The 24,186-nt window shown below is 45.8% G+C and overlaps 1 protein-coding gene across 1 annotated transcript in view; it reads left to right on the forward strand.

The window, feature by feature from the left end:
• Nucleotides 1–24,186, forward strand: part of slc30a6 (solute carrier family 30 member 6) — a 92,332-nt gene that overhangs the window by 41,640 nt on the left and 26,506 nt on the right. Inside the window, exons 5-9 of the mRNA XM_072390503.1 lie at nucleotides 2,378–2,420; nucleotides 2,825–2,890; nucleotides 12,113–12,193; nucleotides 14,176–14,211; nucleotides 21,632–21,726. Coding sequence (XP_072246604.1) covers nucleotides 2,378–2,420; nucleotides 2,825–2,890; nucleotides 12,113–12,193; nucleotides 14,176–14,211; nucleotides 21,632–21,726 — 321 coding nt within the window. The remainder of the gene's footprint in view (nucleotides 1–2,377; nucleotides 2,421–2,824; nucleotides 2,891–12,112; nucleotides 12,194–14,175; nucleotides 14,212–21,631; nucleotides 21,727–24,186) is intronic.

Below are 24,186 nucleotides of genomic sequence, written 5' to 3' on the forward strand. Positions count from 1 at the left end.
TGCTCCAGGATCAGTTTTCCTGAGCTAAGCTCCATGAAAGCAGCTCAGTTTTAACCAGGTTCCATTCGCTGTTTCTGATTCAGAAGCAAAGATTAATGGTGCACAGCTGAGTTTATTCACTTCAGACTTGGGTCGGTCACCTGTACAGAACTTCCTGTCTGGTCATACCCGGGTCCGACTGTTCATGGATGAACCCGGCCTCTCCCCCGCTGACGTTAGCTGCTCTGCAGCAGCTGTTGGTGCCGCTGTTCGGCCACATTTCCGCCGTTAGCTGCAGCAACCGCGGTTTGTTCCAGGCCTGACTCTGGAGAACCGAACCGGTTCCAGCTGTTGTTTGTGTTCCTGTGGGAAGGAAACGCCTGAACTACGGAAGCCCAGAGGTGGAAGTTAAAGAGAAAACCCATTTATCAGGAAGTTATCGGGGTTTTAAGTGACTTTAGTGACATTAAAATGCTGCTTTCTTCTTCTTCTTCTTCTCTTGTGTTGCTCAAAGTGAATGCTAACATGCTAACATGCTAACCTGGACCGGCTGTGGGATCCACATCCCATAAATCAGTGAGGATCTGTGCTGTAACCTCTCTCTGATGGGGGGGGATTTTGTTTTTCTGACGCGGTGACGCTGCTTCTTTGTTTTTCCTGCTCTCCCTTGCAGTCTGCCACTCTCCGTCCATCCTTAGCCTCACTCTTTCCCTCTCATTCACTTTCCCTCCGTCAGTCTGTCCATCATCCTGTCTCCTGCCTTCTCACCTCGGTCTCCCATCCATCCGTCTGCCTCCCAGGCTGCCACTCAGTCCTCCTGTCTGTCTGTCAGGATTACAGGGCGTCAGGTTGGCCAACATGGACGCTGGTGGTGGGGAAACAAAATGTTCCTCTCAGCACAAAGCCGCTCTAATCCTCTGTCCGCTTCCCCCACAGCGCAGCCTGATTACAGAAAGCTGGCTGGCCGGCATTAAGACAGACAGGCAGGCAGGCAGACAGGCTGACAGATGGACAGGCAGGTCCACAGCATTCAAACCAGGCCAGCACTTGGCTGGTTAACCGACTGATTAATTTGTTGGCTTGTTGGTTAAATGGCTGATTGGTTTACTCACTCGCTAACTGACCCTTCAGCTTACCTGCCACGCTGGCTGCTCTCCAGTTTTTATTCTCCGAGTTTGACTCAGCAGAAGCTGTCGACTGCCAGCCTGACGCACGAATAACGAGGAAAAGACAAATTAGACACAAAAAGGAACATTTAAAAGCATTTTGATGTATTTTTTGGATGTAAATAGCTTTTTCCTTGTGATTTTGGCCGTTTTTCTCACTTTCATCCCCTTTTTTTGCCCCTTTCGCCTTTTCAGCCTCCCGATCTTATAGTTATAGTTATATGACCTTCACTTGTTTTATGATGTGTGTCTGAATAAATCTGATGTGAGACATGAGCTCTGTGGCTATGGAGAAGGCTGGATGTCTGAATGACACCTCTGAAGTGAACTTTAGGGTTTGAACGTGCTGTTTCTGGTTCTCTGGGCTGATTGGACCAGTCACATTTCATCCTGAGCTAATGTGGAGATTAAACCTGAGATGAAGGCCATGAAGGGCTGGAAGTACTCGACCAATAGGAGACGTCCAGAGCCTCCGAGCTTCACCCTGAAGGCTCACGTCCTCCTGAACTGAGCTGTTTTCAGGGTGAAATGAAAGCTTTTGAGCTCCTGGTTCCTGAAGTTCCTGGAAAAGGTTCCTGAAAAAGGTTCCTGAAAAAGGTTCCTGGAAAAGGTTCCTGGAAAAGGTTCCTGGAAAAGGTTCCTGAAAAAGGTTCCTGAAAAAGGTTCCTGGAAAAGGTTCCTGGAAAAGGTTCCTGAAAAAGGTTCCTGGAAAAGGTTCCTGGAAAAGGTTCCTGGAAAAGGTTCCTGGAAAAGGTTCCTGGAAAAGGTTCCTGGAAATGGTTCCTGGAAATGGTTCCTGGAAAAGGTTCCTGGAAAAGGTTCCTGAAAAAGGTTCCTGAAAAAGGTTCCTGAAAAAGGTTCCTGAAAAAGGTTCCTGAAAAAGGTTCCTGAAAAAGGTTCCTGGAAAAGGTTCCTGGAAAAGGTTCCTGGAAATGGTTCCTGAAAAAGGTTCCTGAAAAAGGTTCCTGGAAAAGGTTCCTGGAAAAGGTTTCTGGAAAAGGTTCCTGAAAAAGGTTCCTGGAAATGGTTCCTGAAAAAGGTTCCTGGAAAAGGTTCCTGGAAAAGGTTCCTGGAAAAGGTTCCAGGAAAAGGTTCCTGCAGCCTAACTCTTCAGGAGCTTCATTAGTCTGAGCTGCGGCATCAGAAAATGTGGCGGCTGTTTAACTGTGTGCTTCAGCAAAGAAATCTGCGATAACTTGAATTAAACTAGAGTTCTTCTGCTGTCGTTTCAGCTTTGACTGCCTACACGTACCTGACCATCTTCGACCTTTTCAGGTGAGTGTTTTCCAGTCTTTTTGTGCTGATTGAACAGATGTTTCCACACGATAACATCTGCATTACAGCTGAAATGGTTCGTAAGCCATATTTGGTCTAATTTACCGGTCACCAGACTTCTTATTTCACTCATTTAGTGACCTTTAAACTGTCTGTGAAGCTGTAATTCTGTAAGAAGATGCAGTCAGTCGGTGTCTTGCAGAATAATCGATAAGATAACTCAAAGCTTTCTTCATCAAAGTGAAAAGTGGATTCTGAGAAGTTGAAGAGGTGAACTTCAGCTGACCTTTTTGTTGTTTTTCTTTTATCTGCCACCTGTCCCTCACCGACTCTCGTCTCCTTCCATCCTTCCATCACTCACTTATTGTTCTGCTTGCCTGCCACCGACCTTCCTTCCTCCCCAGCCTGATCACCTGTCTCATCAGCTCCTGGGTGACCATGAAGAAGCCCAGTCAGGTCTACTCATTTGGGTGAGTTCACCTTAAAAAGCTGTGGTGTTGTTCTGAATCTTTACAATAAAAAGTTGTTGAGCTGTATTCTCAGTGACTGAAAACAGAAAACATCCTGTGTGTGACGGGGAAACCTCTGGTTTTATTGCTGTTATTCAGTTCACTGGATGCAGCATCAGTGCTTCCAGCGTCACTAAAATGAACCTTTGGTTAAAACCTGAACAAAGACAGAAGCTGCAGCGTTTCCTTCAGTCAGAAAGTCCTCAGCAGTCAATTATCTGTCCGTCCATCCATCCATCTGTTCATCATCCATCCATCATTCATCCATCCATCCATCCATCATTCATCCATCCATCCATCCATCATCCATCCATCCATCCATCATCCATCCATCATCCATCCATCCATCATCCATCCATCCTTCCATCCATCCGTCCATCCGTCCATCCATCATCCATCCATCCATCCATCCATCCATCCATCCATCCATCCATCCATCCATCCATCATCCATCCATCCATCCATCATTCATCCATCCATCCATCATCCATCCATCCATCATCCATCCATCATCCATCCATCCATCATCCATCCATCCTTCCATCCATCCGTCCATTCATCATCCATCCATCATCCATTCATCATCCATCCATCATCCATCCATCCATCCATCATCCATCATTCATCCATCCATCCATCCATCATTCATCCATCCATCCATCATCCATCCATCCATCATCCATCCATCATCCATCCATCCATCATCCATCCATCCATCATCCATCCATCCTTCCATCCATCCATCATCCATCCATCCATCATCCATCCATCCTTCCATCCATCCGTCCATTCATCATCCATCCATCATCCATCCATCCATCCATCATCCGTCCATCATCCATCATCCATCTGTTCATCATCCATCCATCCATCCATCCATCCGTCCGTCCATCCATCCATCATCCATCCATCCATCCATCATCCATCATCCATCCATCCATCCATCCATTCATCATCCATCCATCCATCCATCATCCATTCATCATCCATCCATCAATCCATCCATCCATCCATCCATCCATCCATCCATCATCCATCAATCCATCCATCATCCATCTGTTCATCATCCATCCATCCATTCATCATCCATCCATCTATCCATCCTTCCATCCATCCATCATCCATCTGTCCATCATCCATCCATCATCCATCCATCATTCATCCATCCATCATCCATTCATCCATCCATCCATCAACCAATCATCCATCCATCCGTCCATCCATCATTCATCCATCCATCATCCATCATCCATCCATCCATCATCCATCCATCCATCCATCCATCATCCATCCATCCATCCATCAACCATTCATCCATCCAACCATCCATCAACCATTCATCCATCCATCATCCATCATCCATCCATCCATCATCCATCCATCCTTCCATCCATCCATCCATCAACCATCCATCCAACCATCCATCCATCATCCATCCATCCATCATCCATCCATCCTTCCATCCATCCGTCCATCAACCATTCATCCGTCCATCCGTCCATCCATCCATCCATCCATCCATTCATCATCCATCCATCTATCCATCCTTCCATCCATCCATCATCCATCTGTCCATCATCCATCCATCATCCATCCATCATTCATCCATCCATCATCCATTCATCCATCCATCCATCAACCAATCATCCATCCATCCGTCCATCCATCATTCATCCATCCATCATCCATCATCCATCCATCCATCATCCATCCATCCATCCATCCATCATCCATCCATCCATCCATCAACCATTCATCCATCCAACCATCCATCAACCATTCATCCATCCATCATCCATCATCCATCCATCCATCATCCATCCATCCTTCCATCCATCCATCCATCAACCATCCATCCAACCATCCATCCATCATCCATCCATCCATCATCCATCCATCCATCATCCATCCATCCTTCCATCCTTCCATCCATCCATCCATCCATCCATCCATCCATCCATCCATCCATCCATCTCTTATTGGGGACCAAAAGTCTGAGCTGAAATCCCCAGCCACCTCCTCCAGTTCTTCAAGGGCGTCTGAGATGTTTCCAAACCAGCTGAGATCAAATCGGCCCCTCCTGTTGGGGCCCTCCTGTTGGGGCCCTTCTGAACCTCTCCCTGATGACCCAGCTCCTCAGCTTAGCTCTAAAGCTGACCTCAGGCTTTCATCGAAGGACGCCCATATTGGTCGCTTGTGTTTGATCTCATTCTTTGGTCACTCCCTAAAGCTTCTGACCGTAAGGGATGTTTGGGACGTAGATCTACGGCTAAATCATAAGTTTTGCCCTTCGACTCGGCTCTTTCTTCACTGTGAAAGATGAGTAAAGCATCCACAGGTCTGTTTCACCCCCACACATGAACAGGAGCTCTAAGCTAAAAGTATAATCTCCTCCATGTTCCCGCCCGGGAACCGACGTCCCGGGAACCGACGTCCCGGGAACCGACTCCTGGGAACCGATGTCCCGGGACCCGACGCCCGGGAACCGACCCCTGGGAACCGATGTCCCGGGAACCGACGCCTGGGAACCAGCGCCTGGGAACCGACGTCCCGGGAACCGATGTCCCGGGAACCGACCCCCGGGAACCGACGTCCTGGGAACCGACTCCTGGGAACCGACGTCCCGGGAACCGACTCCTGGGAACCGACGTCCCGGGAACCGACCCCCGGGAACCGACCCCCGGGAACCGACCCCCGGGAACCGACGTCCCGGGAACCAGCGCCTTGTTTGTTGGTTCTCTTTTAACGCCTCTTCCACTCATATCTACGGCCTTCTCTGTTAAATCTACACACAGATCTTTCTTCCCTCTCCAATGTTTTATCTGCTTTGTTTAAAAAGTAGAAACCTTTGTGGTTTTGTTCCTTTCGTTCCCCAGTTAGTTCAAAGGAAAGACAAAGACCCGATCTTGTGAATTAGCCGATTGGTGCCTGTTTGTATTCAGTATGAGAGGCTCACAGTCAATGCTGTCCCACAGCCCCCCCGACACACATTGACAGTGCGGTTAATGGTTGAATGGATCACTGAGCAGCTCATCAACACATAAACGCGCCCCAACTCGAACACCCAACCGCTTCGATTAGCGTTTGTGTCGGGAAAGACAAACAATGCATTTGCTGCTGACAGGGGACCTCTGATCGGGAGACGATGGAGTGAAAATCTGCTTTTCAGCTTCGTTTGACTCTCATAAAGCCCGAGTGTGTGCGTGTTCCTCCGTGGGAACCTGTGCATGAACAGTGTGTGTTCATTTGGGCGAACTGTTGATGCGTCTCCTAATGGACTTCCAGTAACTAATGGCTCAGCAGCAGATTTCAGCAGCTTTTGAGTCGAAAACATTCCTTCAGGAATTAGTCTGCTCCACTTTTCCTCTGCCTTTTTTCTGCTGTGATCCTAGCAAGATGTGGTTAAAATCCGGCAGATTGGGTTTAAAGACCAAGTTTGATGTCTGTGAGATAATATTTCAAGGTTAAAGTCATGGAAATGTTCCTGAACAGGTTCATCGAATACTTTAGAGCCTTTAAAGGTCTAAACACAGGTCTTCACCAGGTGTTACACTGCATCCCTGTGTGTGTCCTGACCGATCACTTGGGATTGGACCGGAGTTTTCCGCTCTGTAGCCAACCGTCAGCTGATCACAGGGCACCAGAGGTCGAGCTTCGGTTAAAATGTGGTTTCAGACGCTCCAAAGTCAACGGTTACCTCAGTAAATATGTTCTTTTTTATGTTTATGCATTTAGCTTTTATCCAAAGCGACTTACAGGTAGGCAGACAGGGTAAGGGGGTATTGCCTAAGGACCCCTACTGGAGGTAATACCTTTCATGCAGGGGTACCTGTAGTAAACCTGCTATGGGAGAAGTAAAGGAGCAGCTCAATGTCTGCATTATCTGTCCCTAACCGGGGGCTCACACCAAAAGCGTTGTACAACCCGCCGCTTCTACTTCTTCTGCCGCCGGAAGCGGCTAAAGGGGCGGGGCTTATATGTATAGCAACTAGCAGATATATATAAATAATCCATCCATACATCGGTTCCCTCCTTAACCATGGATCGTACTCTTGGCAGCCTTCTTTGTGTTTCTTTGTGTTTGCGCTCTGCCGTTTTCCGCCTTTTTCCACCTTTTTTTCGCCTTTTTTCCGACTTCAGAATCCAGATCGGCTCTAATTGGCTGTCGTCGCATCGCGTCACTGCTCATTTGCATAAAGTTGAACCTTTCTCAACTCTTGAAGCTCACGAAGCTCACAACGCGCCGCTTATCGACGCCAGCTTACATTGAAAATGAATGGCAGCTGGCCGCTCACTCATCTCATCTTTTTGGTGTGAGCCCCCGGTTAGGTACCCCTAGGTACCCCCCGCAATATGTTCTGTCATAAACAATCTGTCCCTTAGCCTTTCAGGATGTAGCCAGTGTTCTTCATTCTTCATTTGCATATCTTTGTGTTTGCGCTCTGCCGTTTTCCGCTTTTTTTCCATCTTTTTTCGCCTTTTTTCCACCTTTTTTCGCCTTTTTCCGCCTTTTTTCCACCTTCTGAATCCAGATCGGCCCTAATTGGCTGTCGTCCTGTCATGTCACTGCTCATTTGCATAAAGTTAAGCCTTTCTCAACTCTTGAAGCTCATGAAGCTCATGAAGTTCACAACCCGCCGCTTCTACTTCTTCTGCCACCGGAAGCGGCCAAAGGGGCGGGGCTTATATGTATAGCAACTAGCATATATATATATATATATATATATAATAATAATCCATCCATACATCGGTTCCCTCTTTCACCATGGATCGTACTCTTGGCCTTCTTTGTGTTTCTTTGTGTTTGCTCTGCCGTTTTCCGCTTTTTTCCACCTTTTTTTCGCCTTTTTTCCGCCTTCGGAATCCAGATCGGCCCTAATTGGCTGTCGTCGCGTAGCGTCACTGCTCATTTGCATAAAGTTGAGCCTTTCTCAACTCTTGAAGCTCACGAAACTCACAACGCCGGCCGCTTATGGACGCCAGCTTACATTGAAAATGAATGGCAGCTTTTGGTGTGAGCCCCCGGTTAGGTACCCCTAGGTACCCCCCGCAATATGTTCTGTCATAAACAATCTGTCCCTTAGCCTTTCAGGATGTAGCCAGTGTTCTTCATTCTTCATTTGCATAAAGTTGAGCCTTTCTCAACTCTTGAAGCTCACGAAACTCACAACGCCGGCCGCTCATCGATGCCAGCTTACATTGAAAATGGCAGCTGGCCGCTCACGAAGCTTTTGGTGTGAGCCCCCGGTTAGCCTTTCAGGATGTAGCCAGTGTTCTTTGGCTGTGATCGACACCTCATTGGAGAGTATTGGAGCTTCTGTGTGGAGTCCACAGTAGCTGGCAGGAGTCTGTGCTGTGATGGAGATCATATCCCTCTTCTGCTGTGTATACACTGAGCCTGCTGCTAATGAGCCTGTTCAGGGTTGAGGCCCATTAAGAGGGACGGATCCGGAGCGGCTTTGTCCTCTGATGCTGAAGAAATGAGAATATAAGACGAGCTGGAGGTTTTCTGTGGTTTTACATTGTTTTAGGAAACCAACAAAGCCACTTTTCACCCCTGCTGGACAGGTCGGGTCACGCTGTGGCCGTTAAAAGTTGCTGAAGTTACTAAAGTTCAGAGTTATTCTTAAAGTTATTCCATCCCAGAACACACTGGGGTAGATAAATGGGACTTTTTAAAGACTAAACCCTCCTAAAAGTACTGATTCCGACCTGCTAAAAGCCTTTCAGGGTGTCCATTAAATGTTCAGGGGAGGTTTTATTCATTTTGGTTCCAAAAGAAGATGAGAAAGCTGTTAAAAGATATTAACGGCGCCGCTGTCAGCGGCTTGTCATCAGAGCAGCACTCTGCTGTCACAGCACTGTCAAACAGAATATAAAGAGGCAGCTCTAATTTTGTTTTCCTCAAAACTTCATCAGCGTCATCTCCAGTCAGTGTGATGTTGATTAATTGGTGCAAATAAAACGTCTCAGGTGTCACTTCAATTTTTCCAGGGAATTGATGTCAGCGGAGGCTTCTTTATTTCAGGGGGAGTGGAAGCTGCTGCTCTGCGAAGGGAAATCACTTCCAGTTTCATCTGGATTAAAGTTACATTCAATTATTTAACCAAAACTGTTGATATCAAGCTGTTTGAGGTGGGATCTTTGGGATGGAATCAATCGCAGATGGATCGTTTCACCTGCTGTCTACCTACAGATTCATGGCTTCAGTTTCCTCCACCAACATGAACTCTGATGGAGTCCCACAGGGTTTGCTGGTGATGTTATTCATTTGATGCTGTTTTTGCTCTGTGGAAAGCTGAAAAACGAGCTCGGCATCAACAAACCTGTCACCGAGAGCCTTGTGTTGCTCTGCTTGTAATGCACGTGTTTCAGCGTTGTGACGTTAGCTCAAAGAATAAAGAAACCGTGTTAATTAAAGTGTTCGTGGGACTCCTGCACCGGCGCTGGATGGACAGAGCTGCGATAACTGTCTTTTTGGCCTATTTTCGGTAGGAAACTGTAGCTTCAAACTGGAGCAGATTGCTCAGAAACCTGAAACTTGCCTTTGTTCGTAGCGCTATTGTTTGAAATAATCCATAATGTACTTAAATGGTGTTGGACAATAGCTCTTTGTTCGGTGTTATTATGCAGGCTGTTAGATCACTGACAGTTAAACAGTTAAACCTCTCAGCGGATGAGCCGAAGCAGCTCAGCCTGACAGATCGTATCAAGGATCCATCCTCGACTACTTGATGATTTAAGATGTTAAACCGTACAGAATCAGTTCAGACAGGGAATCTTTTCCCACTTTTTCCTCCTCCCAACACTTTAAGACACTCTGACACTGAGGAAACCAGGTGGTGAAGAGTTCCAGCTGTTATTTTGTCCCATTCTGCCTGCAAATGGACGATGGATGGCGGTTGTTTCTCTGCTGGGGACAGGTCAGGACTGCAGGCAGGCCGGACTCCCTGAATGCTTTGATGATATTCTGCTCTGTGGAGGCAGAAATATGCAGATCCCTTCCAGTCTTTCTCTGAGGAACTGTGTTTAAAACACATTTGTGGACAAACTGGAGCTCCTCTGAACATCTTTGCTCCTCAGAGACTCAGCTTATGGACTGAATCATGGTCATTTTATGTAGTTTTTTAACCAAATTTCCCCATCACAGCTTGTAGTTTCCAACCTTTTGCTTAAATACTTAAATGGTTCCCATCCCAACTTGTATCTTAACATCTGAAATGAAGCTAACTGGACAAAACCAGAGGTTGTAGCTGACATTTTACACCACCCTGGACGTTTAGTCTCACATTAAACCCCCAAAGTTGTGGAAGAACGTCTGAAACTGGCTACACTTTAAGATGAATGCAGCAGCTTGCTGATCTTGATCTGTATCGACACGGTTTTACTTAATCTCGTGCGACCGTCTTCATTCCCTGAACATGCACGATCGCACCGCCTTAAGTATGCTTCATTTAGCGCGCTCACAAGCTCTTAAGTTCGTGTAGCTATTAGATTACTGTCTGTGTTTAATTCAGCTCCATTAGTGCAGCGGGCCGCTCGCTGCGACACAGCAGTTTGTCATATGAAAGAGGTCGCAGGTCAGCAACTGTAACAGCTCACTGAATGTTGCCTGTTCTGCTGCTTTGTTGCTGTTTTTGACCCGATTTACAGTTCAACTTGTTTTGAAGAATCAAGCCTTTTTTTTCCTACTTTGATGTCGCTACTCTGGACATTTTCCTTTGATTTACAGCCAGAATTTAGGACTTATTGGTTAATCAATGGAAAATGACAGTTTTGTCCGGCTGCATCTTGTCTTTTGAGCTTTTTGACTGATTGTCTTGACTCTTATTTAGTTTCTGGTGAGACCTTGAATGGATGGAGCATGTTGCTGAGTTACAGAAACACTGAGCTTCATCACTTTGTTCTTGATCACTTTGAGGTGGAAGCTGTTATCAGAAGATTGCTCCATCTTCTCTTTGTGTCAGACAGGAAGTACGTTGGCTATAAGTTTTAATATTGTACTTAATTTCCAGACTTTATAGATTGACTGAAATGCAGCATTTTATTGATGAAGACTTTTTTTATTCTGGTGTAACAGGAAGTTGGTGTGATGGTTCTCCTCATTAGAGACAGAACAGGGCAGCAGTAAGATAAACCACTCTCCACCCATCCATCATTTGTATCTTAGCCACATATGCAGTACTACCCCCCCCCCCCCCCCCCCCCCTTAAATGTCCAGCTTAAATTTCGTTGTATAGATTTTGTACGATGACAATAAAGAGTATTGAATCTTATCTGAGGAAGATCCGCCCAAAGCGAACCTGACCTAAAGGTTCGGGTCCAATCTGAAGTACTTTTAATCAATCGGTTATTTAAATCCACTAAAAAGCAACCTGGGAGAGAAGAAACAGCAATAATTTAGTTAAAAAGGAATCTAAACACAAAGAATAAAGAATACTCGACTCTTACGGTTATTCAAACCAGGAATGGACCGTCAGAGACGTCAGGTCCTCTGGTTCCTTTGGTGCCACTGGTTCCTTTGGTGCCACTGGTTCCTTTGGTGTCTCTGGTTCCTCTGGTTCCTTTGGTGTCTCTGGTTCCTTTGGTGTCTCTGGTTCCTTTGGTTCCTCTGGTTCCTCTGAGTCCTTTGGTGCCACTGGTTCCTTTGGTGTCTCTGGTTCCTTTGGTGTCTCTGGTTCCTTTGGTTCCTTTGGTGTCTCTGGTTCTCCTCATTCCTTTGGTGTCTCTGGTTCCTCTGGTTCCTTTGGTGTCTCTGGTTCCTCTGGTTCCTTTGGTGTCTCTGGTTCTTCTGATTCCTTTGGTGTCTCTGGTTCCTCTGGTTCCTTTACTGTCTCTGGTTCTTCTCATTCCTTTGGTGTCTCTGGTTCCTTTGGTGTCTCTGGTTCCTCTGGTTCCTTTGGTTCTTCTGGTTCCTTTGGTTCCTCTGGTTCCTTTGGTTCCTTTGGTTCCTCTGGTTCCTCTGGTTCCTTTGGTTCATCTGATTCATTTGGTTCGTTTGGTTCCTTTGGTTCATCCGATTCATTTGGTTCCTTTGGTTCCTCTGGTTTGTTTGGTTCCTCCTACTCCTGAATCTGTTCCCTCTCCCAGTTGATTTTGTTGGTTTTAAATGATCATTGTGGATGTTGAATGGTTCTAGCTGCAGTTGAAGAGTTTTTTCTGCTCTTTTTTCCTTCTCTTCAGGTTTGAAAGACTGGAGGTTTTGGCAGTTTTTGCTTCAACGGTTCTCATCCAGCTGGGAGCGTTGTTCATCCTGAAGGAAAGGTGTGTATCAGCAGTAAAACCATTAAAAAATGCATTTATTTGATTGTCTATAACTGTCATTATTTAGGACCCTTCTCTCTTTGTCTTCTTTGTCTCTCTCTATTAAAATTTCAATTATTTTCTAATCCTAACTCAGCACGTCAACAGAAAGACTTTCCAGTAGTTTCTTTTTTTTTTGTCTTAGTTTTATCCCCTCGTTATTAATGTCATTACCTCCACCCGGGGTCTCAGCTCCACTGTGCTGCAAATAATTTAATGAAACAGTTCAGCCTCTCTTAACCAGTGCAAAGCCTCCCAAATACAAAGTTGTTTCCAGTCCTTTCACTGACCTGTTCCCATGTGGATGTTCTGTTTCCACCTGTTTTTTAAATAAAAGTAGGGTTTATACACGGGATTACACTAAAAAAGGTCTTTAAAAGCTAGCTTAAACCTCCAAATGACAGCAGAAGTGGCTTCACGGCGGTTTAAAATGCATGAGACGAACACACTTTAAATGTGGCCATGTGACCGGTGTGTGAACGTCCGAATTAAAAGTGTGTGAGAATGCCACAGTGGCATTTGTGACACACACACCTCTGGGCGTCAGGTTTGGGGTTGTCTTGAGGTCAGCTCTCAGGCGAGGGAGGGGTGAATTTGTAGAATAACAACACACGGGTCACAGAGTCCACACACTTCCTGGTAAGACTTTGATGTGCAGTACGTGTGTGTGTTTGTGGTCCTTTTGATTCAGCTTTAAACTGTTGTTTCACCACAGTTTTCTGTGGTTTGAACCTCCTTCTGGTGCTCTCCGAGTGATGATCCCAGCGTAGATATGACGGAGTTAATCCAGTTTTCCTGCAGCGGGTCACTTCTGTTCTGCTGCTTTACTGGTTGTTTTTGTCAAATTTGTGATTGTATCTTAGAAATAAAACCAACTGAGAGCACAGCAGCTGCCTCAGAGGCAGAAACTAAACTTGAATTGTTGTTTTTGCTGATGCATATCTTTATGAAATATGTTCCGAAGCTTTTAGGTGTGCGAGATGCATTGTGACAGTAACTTGAACAGTTGCAGCTGTTGTTGGAGAGCGATTGTGATGTTGATGAAAGTGATTGGCGGGATGATCAATTGATCAGTGCTTCGGTTGAAGCTGAGAGCTGTGCTGAAACCTCAAAGTCACCCGGTTTGGATAAGCAGGGATACAAGAAGCCATACGAGTGGAAAACCGGGTCCTAGAAGTTGCAAAAAGAAGGGGTCCCAGTACGGATCCTTGAGGCACCCCGGCAGAGAGGCAATGGGGCGAGGTTCTGTGTCTTTGAGACATGGAGAACCGGTGGCTGCTCCTGAAGCTGAACTGATGACTGAGGCTGGTTTAAAAAGGGTGCTTTGGATAAGAATGGCTGGGAAGGATGGTTTGAAGGAGGCTGCAGGGAATCCAGTCTTGGGCTGCGTAACACGGTCCGTACTGGGATTAAAGCGGGGCTGTTTCAGCTCGTGTTGCTGCTCAGAAGCCGTATCGTTCAGTGAAAACTTTAACTGCTCATCTCTGTCGGGAGAAGCTTTTAGCTTCGACCTTCCCTCCACACTGAGAACACTCCAGATGAGATCCTGAGTGCTCAGAAGAACTTTAAAGAAGAAGAGAAACAGTCCTTTAAATTAAACGAGTCGGTTAATAAACATCAATACTGCGGCTGAACTCTGACAAGCGCGTTTTCATTCATGTTTTTGCTTTCGCTGTTTTTCCCTGCGCGAGGGAAGCCGTGCACACACACGTGCACACACACGTGCACACACACACTCTCAGCTCAGCGACTTTGGATGTGTTTGTGCTTATAAAGTATTTCCTGTTTTCTTTCGCTGTTCATTCGCTCCTTGCCTCCTCTCATTCATTTAATTCGTCTCAATCACTCTCCCTGACTCACACGTGCACGCGCACGTGCACCCACAGATCATTGTAGTCCCACCTGGCTGCTGTTGTTTACCGTGTTTGTTTCTGTTTTGTTAGCGTGGAACGCTTCGTGGAGCAGCCGGAGGTCCATACGTGAGTATCTTCCCTCCACACTCTCATGCACACAGTGCCAGCTGTTAGCAGAACAGAACATCCCAAACAACTGGGTCAGGAACCCCCAACGAGCAGAATTACACATGCAGAGGATCCGACTGACTGACCGACACGTTCATTGTTAATTTCACACTCTGACAGGATCTATATCTGTCCGCACCAGCAGTTATTTAAACACATGCGACAGAGTGGAGCGCTCGCCTCGGGCTAACAGCAGTGATCACTGAACACGTTATTCTTTCTGGTTTGGACCAACGCATGAAATGACAAAACCAAAGCAGACCTCCACTCGCAGATAGATCAGAAGATTGCTCCATCTTCTCTTTATGTCAGACAGGAAGTACATTGGATATAAGTTTTAATATTGTACTTCATTTCCAGACTTTATAGATTGACTGAAATGCAGCATTTTATTGAAGACTTTTTTTATTCTGGTGTAACAGGAAGTTGGTGAGATGGTTCTCCTCATTAGAGACAGAATAGTATATTAGCCACATATGCAGTACTACCCCCCCCCCTTTAAATGTCCAGCTTAAATTTCGTTGTATGGATTTTGTACGATGACAATAAAGAGTATTGAATCTTATCTGAGGAAGATCCGCCCAAAGCGAACCTGACCTGAAGGTTCGGGTCCAATCTGAATTACTTTTAATCAATCGGTTATTTAAATCCACTAAAAAGCAACCTGGGAGAGAAGAAACAGCAATAATTTAGTTCAAAAGGAATCTAAACACAAAGAATAAAGAATACTCGACTCTTACGGTTATTCAGACCAGGAATGGACCGTCAGAGACGTCAGGTCCTCTGGTTCCTTTGGTTCCTTTGGTGCCACTGGTTCCTTTGGTTCCTTTGGTGTCTCTGGTTCCTTTGGTGTCTCTGGTTCCTTTGGTGTCTCTGGTTCCTTTGGTTCCTTTGGTGTCTCTGGTTCCTTTGGTTCCTTTGGTGTCTCTGGTTCCTTTGGTGTCTCTGGTTCCTTTGGTTCCTTTGGTGCCTCTGGTTCCTTTGGTTCCTTTGGTTCCTCTGGTTCCTTTGGTTCCTTTGGTGTCTCTGGTTCCTCTGGTTCCTTTGGTGTCTCTGGTTCCTCTGGTTCCTTTGGTGTCTCTGGTTCCTCTGGTTCCTTTAGTGTCTCTGGTTCTTCTCATTCCTTTGGTGTCTCTGGTTCCTTTGGTTCCACTGGTTCCTTTGGTGTCTCTGGTTTTTTTGGTTCCACTGGTTCCTTTGGTGTCTCTGGTTCCTCTGGTTCCTCTGGTTCCTTTGGTTCCTCTTGTTCCTTTGGTGTCTCTGGTTCCTCTGGTTCCTTTGGTTCCACTGGTTCCTTTGGTGTCTCTGGTTCCTCTGGTTCCTTTGGTTCCACTGGTTCCTTTGGTTCCTCTGGTTCCTTTGGTGTCTCTGGTTCCTCTGGTTCCTTTGGTTCCTCTGGTGCCTTTGGTTCCTCTGGTTCCTCTGGTGCCTTTGGTGTCTCTGGTTCCTCTGGTTCCTTTGGTGTCTCTGGTTCTTCTCATTCCTTTGGTTCCTGACCGACACTGCTCTGCTGAGGTTTTCAGGCTCGGTTTACATGTCGTTGAAATGGTTAAAAATGGGACATAAAACAGCTTCTGGATTGAAAACGCAGTCCATCAGCACAGATAAACCAACACAGTCACCTTAAATGGCTACCGGATGGCAGCAAAACCCGGGTGAAGCCTGGAATGTTGAAATGAAAAATTTGACTTGAATTTGAATTGAAACCTGCAGAGACCCCACATAAACTTAAAAGTGGAGCAGGGACGCTTGTCTTTCTTTCCAGTTTCTGTTGAAGCTATCGGGGCGCTGCTGTCTGCAGTGACACCTGCTGTTTAGGAGGAAAACTGCAGGGAGTCCAGCGCTCCTGAAGCATCGGTATAAACGGGGATGGCGCTGTGCTGATGTCACAGTTTGAGTATAATCGAAGCTGTTAACTATGCACAGTTGTGTTTATCGTGTGTTTATCGTGGCTTTAACAAGCTGCAGTATATAGGTGACCAGCAGGGGGAGTTTTTGATGTTTCCATCAAAATATTGACGCCATGTTTACCGTTAAATAAACTCAGAAAGCGGAGACGTTTCCTGAGGTGAAACGATAGTTTTCCTCCAGAACAGGGTATGAATAAGCAGACATCTCTCTTTTTAAAGCCGTGTTTCTGTAACATTCATCTTGGTTTTACCCTCCTGGGTTGTTGACACCGACCTGCTTCCACACACGATGCGAACGCCAGTTCTGCCCCGCATCATGCTATACCTCAGGGTTACGTTATAATTAGAATCTGATCCAGCTTCAGCCCTTTCCTGCACCTCCGGGAACTCGGGGAAACTCGGGGAAACTGGTCTAATTCGTATTTTCTTTTCTTTGAAATTCCAATTTGCTCCTCAGTTGCATGGAAAATCCTTTCAGATCTTCTGCTCCGGTAACTCTTTCCATCTCCGTGATGAAGCAGATTAATGGCGGCTTTTACAACGCGTAACACAGTGAGGTTTAAACTTGTCTCCTGTGATGAGATTACCCCCCCCCCGCTCTCCTTCTCCCTCCTTTTCCTTTCTCTTCTTGTCTGAATGGATGTGATTGGACAACATGAAAGACGGCCGCCACCCGGAGGGACAGGTGTCTGCAGCCAGAGAGACGGACACGTTCTTTAATCTGCTCTTTGAGGGAGGTGGTGAAGGTGTGGGGGGTTATCCTCCAGTTATTGCGGGCAGCTTTTTCACCCCCCGCTGATTGTTTGGACCGGTTTTAAGGTTCCTAAATGGATTGTCCCATGTGATTAGTGTACTAAAGACTACAGTTGTGTGTGGCCGTTTCACCTACTTTGTGAGGACGGGAGTTGTGGTGACCTCAGGAGTCCTCATGACGTCAGCCATTGGGTTTAAAGGGCCGTTGAGGTTTAAAGAAGGTTTCTGCTCGTTCTCAGCTGCAGATTCTCGGTCATCCCCATCAGGGTTTTTCGAGCTGGGACTTTTCAGGTCAGTGGAGGCAACAAAAACAGCAGATAGGAAATGATTTTCACACCTTGGTCTCCTTGATTTCTGAAGCAGGTTTAAAATGGCCGTTGTTGGTAAAAGTGAACGTTAAAAACAAAGAAGTTATAATTTTGGTGATTTCTCAAGTGAACTGGACTGACTGCAGTCTGCGTCTCAAACAGTAGGTGGCGCTGCTGAGATAACGGCAGGAATTAAAGAAGTTAAAGAAGAATCAGGCCAACTGGACGTGTTCTTCTTTGTTCTTTTAGACCTTTCAGCTCTTATCTGTTAGCTTCTTTCAGCTTATGAACAGGACAACGTCTGGGTGATGGAACGGGACGTTCTGGTGCATTTCAAACCCAAAAACACCGTCAGGCAGAGGCTGCTTCACCCAAATGTTCCATTTAGGATGTATTGCTCGACCTACTCAGTTCCAGGACCCCAGTCTTTAATTCATAGTGATACAAACCATAAATTTATACGGTAATCTTTTCAAATAATGTTTTTGACAAAATGCAAATGAAATAAGGGGATGTTAGCCCTTAAGCAATGTAGTTATTCTATTCTGAGTGTTAACACTATTTCTTCTATACCAGGGGTTGGAACCTTTTTGACTAAGAGAGCCATGAAAGCAAAAAATTTGGAAATTTATTTCAATGAGAGCCATATAATATATTTTAAAAGTGAATTCAACTAAATGTCAGTATAATAAGCCTCTGAATTTATTAGCATATTATATTAGCATATATTAGCATATTATTTATTAGCATACTCGCCATCTGTGAATGGTTTTCCGTTCCTCACTATTGCTAAAGATCCAGCAAAGCTAGAAATCCCTCCGTTAGCTCTCCTATAGCTGCAAGTAGCCACATAACAGCAGCTATGAGCTAACAGAGCTATAGCACACGTTCATTCATTCATTCTTCTTAAAGTATTGGTGAAATAAAGCTAGCAGAATTATAGCCACCTTGCCGGGTCCATACACAGAGTTGCTGCTAGCTAGCTTGTACCCTGCTCAGTACTGCCCTACAAAGCCTAACTGCAGTAACTACGCAAAAGGTAAAACTGAGAAAAAAGGCTTTAAAGTTTTTGAACCAGCCAGCCAAATGGGTTATAGGTATATGAGTGACATTGCACTAATTGTACATGTATTCATAAGATAATTGTTATGCCCAAAAACCATAACGACTAATTTTACCTTTGACCCCAAAAACGTAGTTATTGCATTGCCTGAAATGGTTCTAATAGCAATGGAAAAACAAAGTGCAGTAACTACAGTGTTTTTGTTTTCTTTCAGTTTTTATATTGTGTTTTCAGTGAACAAAAAGTTTTTTGACATTGATTTTGATAAAGTTACAGCTAGGAGCAGGGAGGCTAGCTAAAACATCGCCTATCAGCACTAACGGCTGTCAGATGACAGCTGATAGGTGTTTAAATTACCATACTCCGGGTATTTTCTTTTCAACGCCAGTTTCACCATCATCTTTCCCCTGGATTGTGCCATCTCAAACGGATTTTTGTGAAGTTAGATGGATAGAGAGTGAATTTGCCGTTAGAAACAGTCAAAACAGTCGCGTGAGGATGGGTAGCCCGCGAAATCAGCTGTAGAATCCCAAACTGCTTTGGTTTTGAGTCGGATTTTGTAGTTACTGCAATTTTTATACATCTTTTTCTCTAAAACAAAACAAAATTAAGATGTCAAAGAGTTCATTTTTTGTCATAACTCAATTTCGACCAAAAATGTAGTTCTGGGGAACATCATTAACAATAAAATAAAATCATACAGATCTTAATTTGTTTGTTTGTTTGTGCCAACAAATACAAATTAATAAAGAAAATATAGTAGATTCAGAACTAATCCACATAATGTACAACATAAATAATCCAACTTAATTAAGTGAAAATATTTCCACCAATCACAGCAATCCCTGCCTCTTTCTGGTCTCCATAAAGCAGGGGATTCAATGAGAGCCATATAATATATTTTAAAAGTGAATTCAACTAAATGTCAGTATAATAAGCCTCTGAATTTATTAGCATATTATATTAGCATATATTAGCATATTATATTAGCATATTATTTATTAGCATACTCGCCATCTGTGAATGGTTTTCCATTCCTCACTATTGCTAAAGATCCAGCTAAGCTAGCAGAATTATAGTCACCTTGCCGGGTTGCTGCTGGCTCGCTTGTACCCTGCTCAGTAGCTCTAGCTTGTACCCTGCTCAGTAGCTCTAGCTTGTACCCTGCTCAGTAGCTCTAGCTTGTACCCTGCTCAGTAGCTCTAGCTTGTACCCTGCTCAGTAGCTCTAGCTTGTACCCTGCTCAGTAGCTCTGGCTTGTACCCTGCTCAGTAGCTCTAGCTTGTACCCTGCTCAGTAGCTCTAGCTTGTACCCTGCTCAGTAGCTCTAGCTTGTACCCTGCTCAGTAGCTCTGGCTTGTACCCTGCTCAGTAGCTCTAGCTTGTACCCTGCTCAGTAGCTCTAGCTTGTACCCTGCTCAGTAGCTCTAGCTTGTACCCTGCTCAGTAGCTCTAGCTTGTACCCTGCTCAGTAGCTCTAGCTTGTACCCTGCTCAGTAGCTCTAGCTTGTACCCTGCTCAGTAGCTCTAGCTTGTACCCTGCTCAGTAGCTCTAGCTTGTACCCTGCTCAGCAGCTCTAGCTTGTACCCTGCTCAGTAGCTCTAGCTTGTACCCTGCTCAGTAGCTCTAGCTTGTACCCTGCTCAGTAGCTCTACTTTGTACCCTGCTCAGTAGCTCTCGGCACGCTTTCTTTCTGCTGTCTCCTGCTGGGTATTTTGATGCAAAGGTAGCATGGCGTGTGTCGAAGTGCCGCTTTACATTCGACCGTTTCATCGATGTAATTTTGTCTTTGCAAATTCGACACACCGCAGAATTTGCTCTCTCCACAAAGGCGAATTCTTCAGTCCATTCGGGGGCCTGAAATGTACGATACTCGTCATCTTTTTTTCTTTTCGCCATCTTCTTCGTTGAAGGGTTAGCTTTGAGCTAATGACCGAGCAGACTGATTCAAAAGGGGGCGTTTACCTGTTTTACAACGGCCAACGTAGTCCAGTATCATCCAATTAAAATAATGCTCCTGCAGCCCTGAGCAGGACATGAAAAATCGATGGATGGATTAAAACAAGTGAGAATATTTAGTTTTATCTGCGAGCCAGATGCAGTCACCAAAAGAGCCACACCTGGATCGCGAGCCATAGGTTCCCGACCCCTGCTCTATACAGTACAAATTACAAATTCAGCATTTTTCTTGCAGCTACAACACTGTTATTTTTGGTGGGATTGATGGTTTTTCCCATTCAAGGTAAGCACAGTTGTCAGGACTAAGTGCTGAGGGAGAAAAGACGCTCTGAGGACAGTAATGTCCATGTTCTGGAGTCAAAGAAGCATCGACACTCCCAGGAAAACATCTGGACACATCCACTCAGTCAAAATGTATGGAAACGTGTGGTTAAACTGGAAAATCCTCCCTGAACAGAGGAGGTGGGAACAGGCATCGCTTTCAGCAGAAACTCTCCTCCTCGGCTGGTTTCACAGACATTCACACCTCCAAAACACGCTCTTTCAGACAGGTCAACAGCTCGCAGGTGGTCGGGTTACCTGAGGCGTGAACGGCCCCAACACTGAAGCTGATGCTGAAGAAGCCTTTCAGATGAGAGATGAAACCTCCTGAATAAGAGGAAGAAAGGGTCCAGTTGGCCTGATTAGACTTACTGTGACCAGAGAATAGTCTCTGTTTCACCTTTCAGTTGTATTCATGCTTTTTTGCAGCATTTGTACCTGGAAACGTTTCCCAGGATGTGCTGGCACATGTTTTCCTACGTCCGTAACATCAAGGCAGCCCAAATAAGATCAAATATACGTTATTAATCCTGCTCTGGGGAAGCAAACGTCTGTAAATCTACACAAGTAGAGATAAACACATTTCCACAGCCTATGAACACGCATTTATTTGACTGTTATACCTGGAAAAAAGACATTTCCAGCTTTACGTCCGGTTTTAGGTCCTGATGAAGGACCTGTGAAAGCGTTTGGCTGCATCATGGCTGCTGAAAGGGCCCCACAGTGTCGGGGTTAGTTTCATGAGCATCCTCCTCTATGGCCTCCATGGTGCAGTCAAGTGCTGAGCTCTGTTGGATTAATGGGCTGAAGACCAATCAGATTAAGACCCAATGAATAAAAGTGTGTTTAAACATGATCCGATTGACCCAAAAGGCAAATATAGCTTCACACAGGAGCCTTTAAATACCTTAAAATCAGTGAAGGGAAGGGATAAAAGCACCTTTTACAGGATTCTTCTGTTTAAGTCTCCAGGCCCAGCTGTGATGCTGTCACTCATCTGCTACCACTCCATGTCAGACATACCTGTGACACATTCTCACTCTGACCTTTTGTCTTTCTGCAGAGGTCGCCTGCTGGTCGGGACGTTCATTGCGCTCTTCTTCAACCTTTTGACCCTGCTGTCTGTCAGGAACAAGCCGTTCGCCTACGTTTCAGAAGGTACGTTCAGGCCTCAGCTCATGTGTTTTCAGCAGGCTTTTAAAGGGGAACTCCGGTGTTTTTAAACCTTGTTTCTGGCATGAAATACGTTCATCTGCTCACTGAGAACAGTTTGGTGAAAGTCGGCGTCCTTCTGAAGATATTTAGATAACTGGAGATCCATATAACGGAGTGAACGGGGCTTAGAGGATGCAGCCTCTAAATAAGGCATTATCTGTCTTTATTTCACCAATACTTTAAGAAGAATGAATGAATGAACGTGTGCTATAGCTCTGTTAGCTCATAGCTGCTGTTAGCTCATAGCTGCTGTTAGCTCATAGCTCTGTTAGCTCATAGCTGCTGTGTTGTTGTTATTGGAGGCTATCGGGGGGCTTATAGAGGGCTTTCTACACACTCTACTGGGATGACGTCATCGACCCCTGCCGCTCCTCACCTCTTCTCTCCTCCCTTGTTTTTCCTCTCTTCTCTTCTCTCCTCTCCTCTCCTCAGTCCTCTCCTTTCCTTTTCTCTCCTTTCCTTTCCTCTCTTCTTCTCCTCTCCTCTCTTCTTGTCTCTTCTCTCCTCACCTCTTCTTTTCCTCTCCTCTTCTCTTCTCACTTCTTCTCCTCTCCTCTCCTCTCCTCTCCTCTCCTCTCCTCTCCTCTCCTCTCCTCTCCTCTCCTCTCCTCTCCTCTCCTCTCCTCTCCTCTCCTCTCCTCTCCTCTCCTCTCCTCTCCTCTCCTCTCCTCTCCTCTCCTCTCCTCTCCTCTCCTTTCCTCTCCTCTCCTCTCCTCTCCTCTTCTCTTCTCACTTCTTCTCCTCTCCTCTCCTCTCCTCTCCTCTCCTCTCCTCTCCTTTCCTTTCCTCTCTTCTCTTCTCTCCTCTCCTCTCCTCAGTCCTCTCCTTTCCTTTTCTCTCCTTTCCTTTCCTCTCTTCTTCTCCTCTCCTCTCTTCTTGTCTCTTCTCTCCTCACCTCTTCTTTTCCTCTCCTCTTCTCTTCTCACTTCTTCTCCTCTCCTCTCCTCTCCTCTCCTCTCCTCTCCTCTCCTCTCCTCTCCTTTCCTCTCCTCTCCTCTCCTCTCCTCTCCTCTCCTCTCCTCTCCTCTCCTCTCCTCTCCTCTCCTCTCCTCTCCTCTCCTTTCCTCTCCTCTCCTCTCCTCTCCTCTCCTTGTCTCCTCTCCTTGTCTCCTCTCCTCTCCTCTCCTCTCCTCTCCTCTCCTCTCCTCCCCTGACTGACTCACTTTCTGTATGACCAACCCACTGATGAATAAGGTCAGTGTGTTCCTGCGTGTGCACGTGTGCGTGTGCACGTGTGCGTGTGCACGTGTGTGTGTGCTCTTGCGTTCACCACAGTCTCAACATCACTTAACATCTGACATTTCTGGAAGACGCACACACTTTAGCTTTGACGAAACACACCAAACGTGTCCCTGAAGCGCATTAAAGTGCATTATGCAACCATGTTCCAGACAGTGATAATGCAGCGCGCTGGGGGTCCGTGCACACTCACGTGCACGCACGTGCACACGCTGCCGCCGTGCGCTCCCCTCCAACACACGGATCATAAATAAGTCACTCCATTAAAATGTTTGTTTAGACTGACTCACGCTGCTAGCAAAACAAACAAAGCACACTCTGAGGGGATGATGGGAAGTGAAGGTCCTCTGACCCGGCGCCGAGCCTTCCGGCCCGCCGGTGTCATCGGACATCAAAGGTGCGGCGGCGCAGCCGAGCGAGAGTGCTTATCTTTTTTTAAAGAGGCGGTATTTTTATCCCTCTCCTTCAGAGAGACACCGGGTCGGCACACGAGAAGCCAAATGAAACAAAAATACAGCAACGGATTCGGTTTGCCGGAGCGGTCGTATCGAGGCAGCTGCGAAGGAAACAGCTGGGGCTCAATATTTCATGCAGCATTGAACGAGAAGCATGTTTTCTCTTCTCGTCTCCATCTGGAAACTTGAAAGATGTCCTCCACAAGCTCAGGTCTGTGGAGCCCAGGAAGAGAAGCAGCGAAATGAGCAAAAACTTCCCCGTTTTCTGCCTCCTTTGGAATTCATTTTGTGTAAAAGTCTCAAATCACCTTTATTTATTTCTGTTTATTCCACCTTCACTTTAGCCGCGCCTCTTCGCTCTGTACATTGGAAATTAATGGCAACTGGCCGCTTCTGTCGCTTTCTTTGGGTTCGGTGTGAATCCAGGCGAATCCCAGCCATTCACTCTGAATGGGGCACAGATTGTATGGAGCTGGTCATCAGCAACTGAATCGTGTCATTAATGCTTCTGCCCATGTCCCAGTGAGTCTGTTCTTCAGTCTGAGATGGATGATGCAGACCGATGTGCAGTTTATAAGTTTATAAAGTGTAAAAACCACCGATGATGTTGTCCTTGACCATTTCCCGCTGACACAGAGACGTAAAACATGCACTACGGGTGCTGGCAGCGATAAACCAATCAGAGAACATTACATAATAAGTACGCCTT

Source organism: Leuresthes tenuis, unplaced genomic scaffold (genome assembly GCF_036924035.1).
Source record: "Leuresthes tenuis unplaced genomic scaffold, fLeuTen1.0.hap1 SCAF_8, whole genome shotgun sequence".
NCBI classification, from domain to species: domain Eukaryota; kingdom Metazoa; phylum Chordata; class Actinopteri; order Atheriniformes; family Atherinopsidae; genus Leuresthes; species Leuresthes tenuis.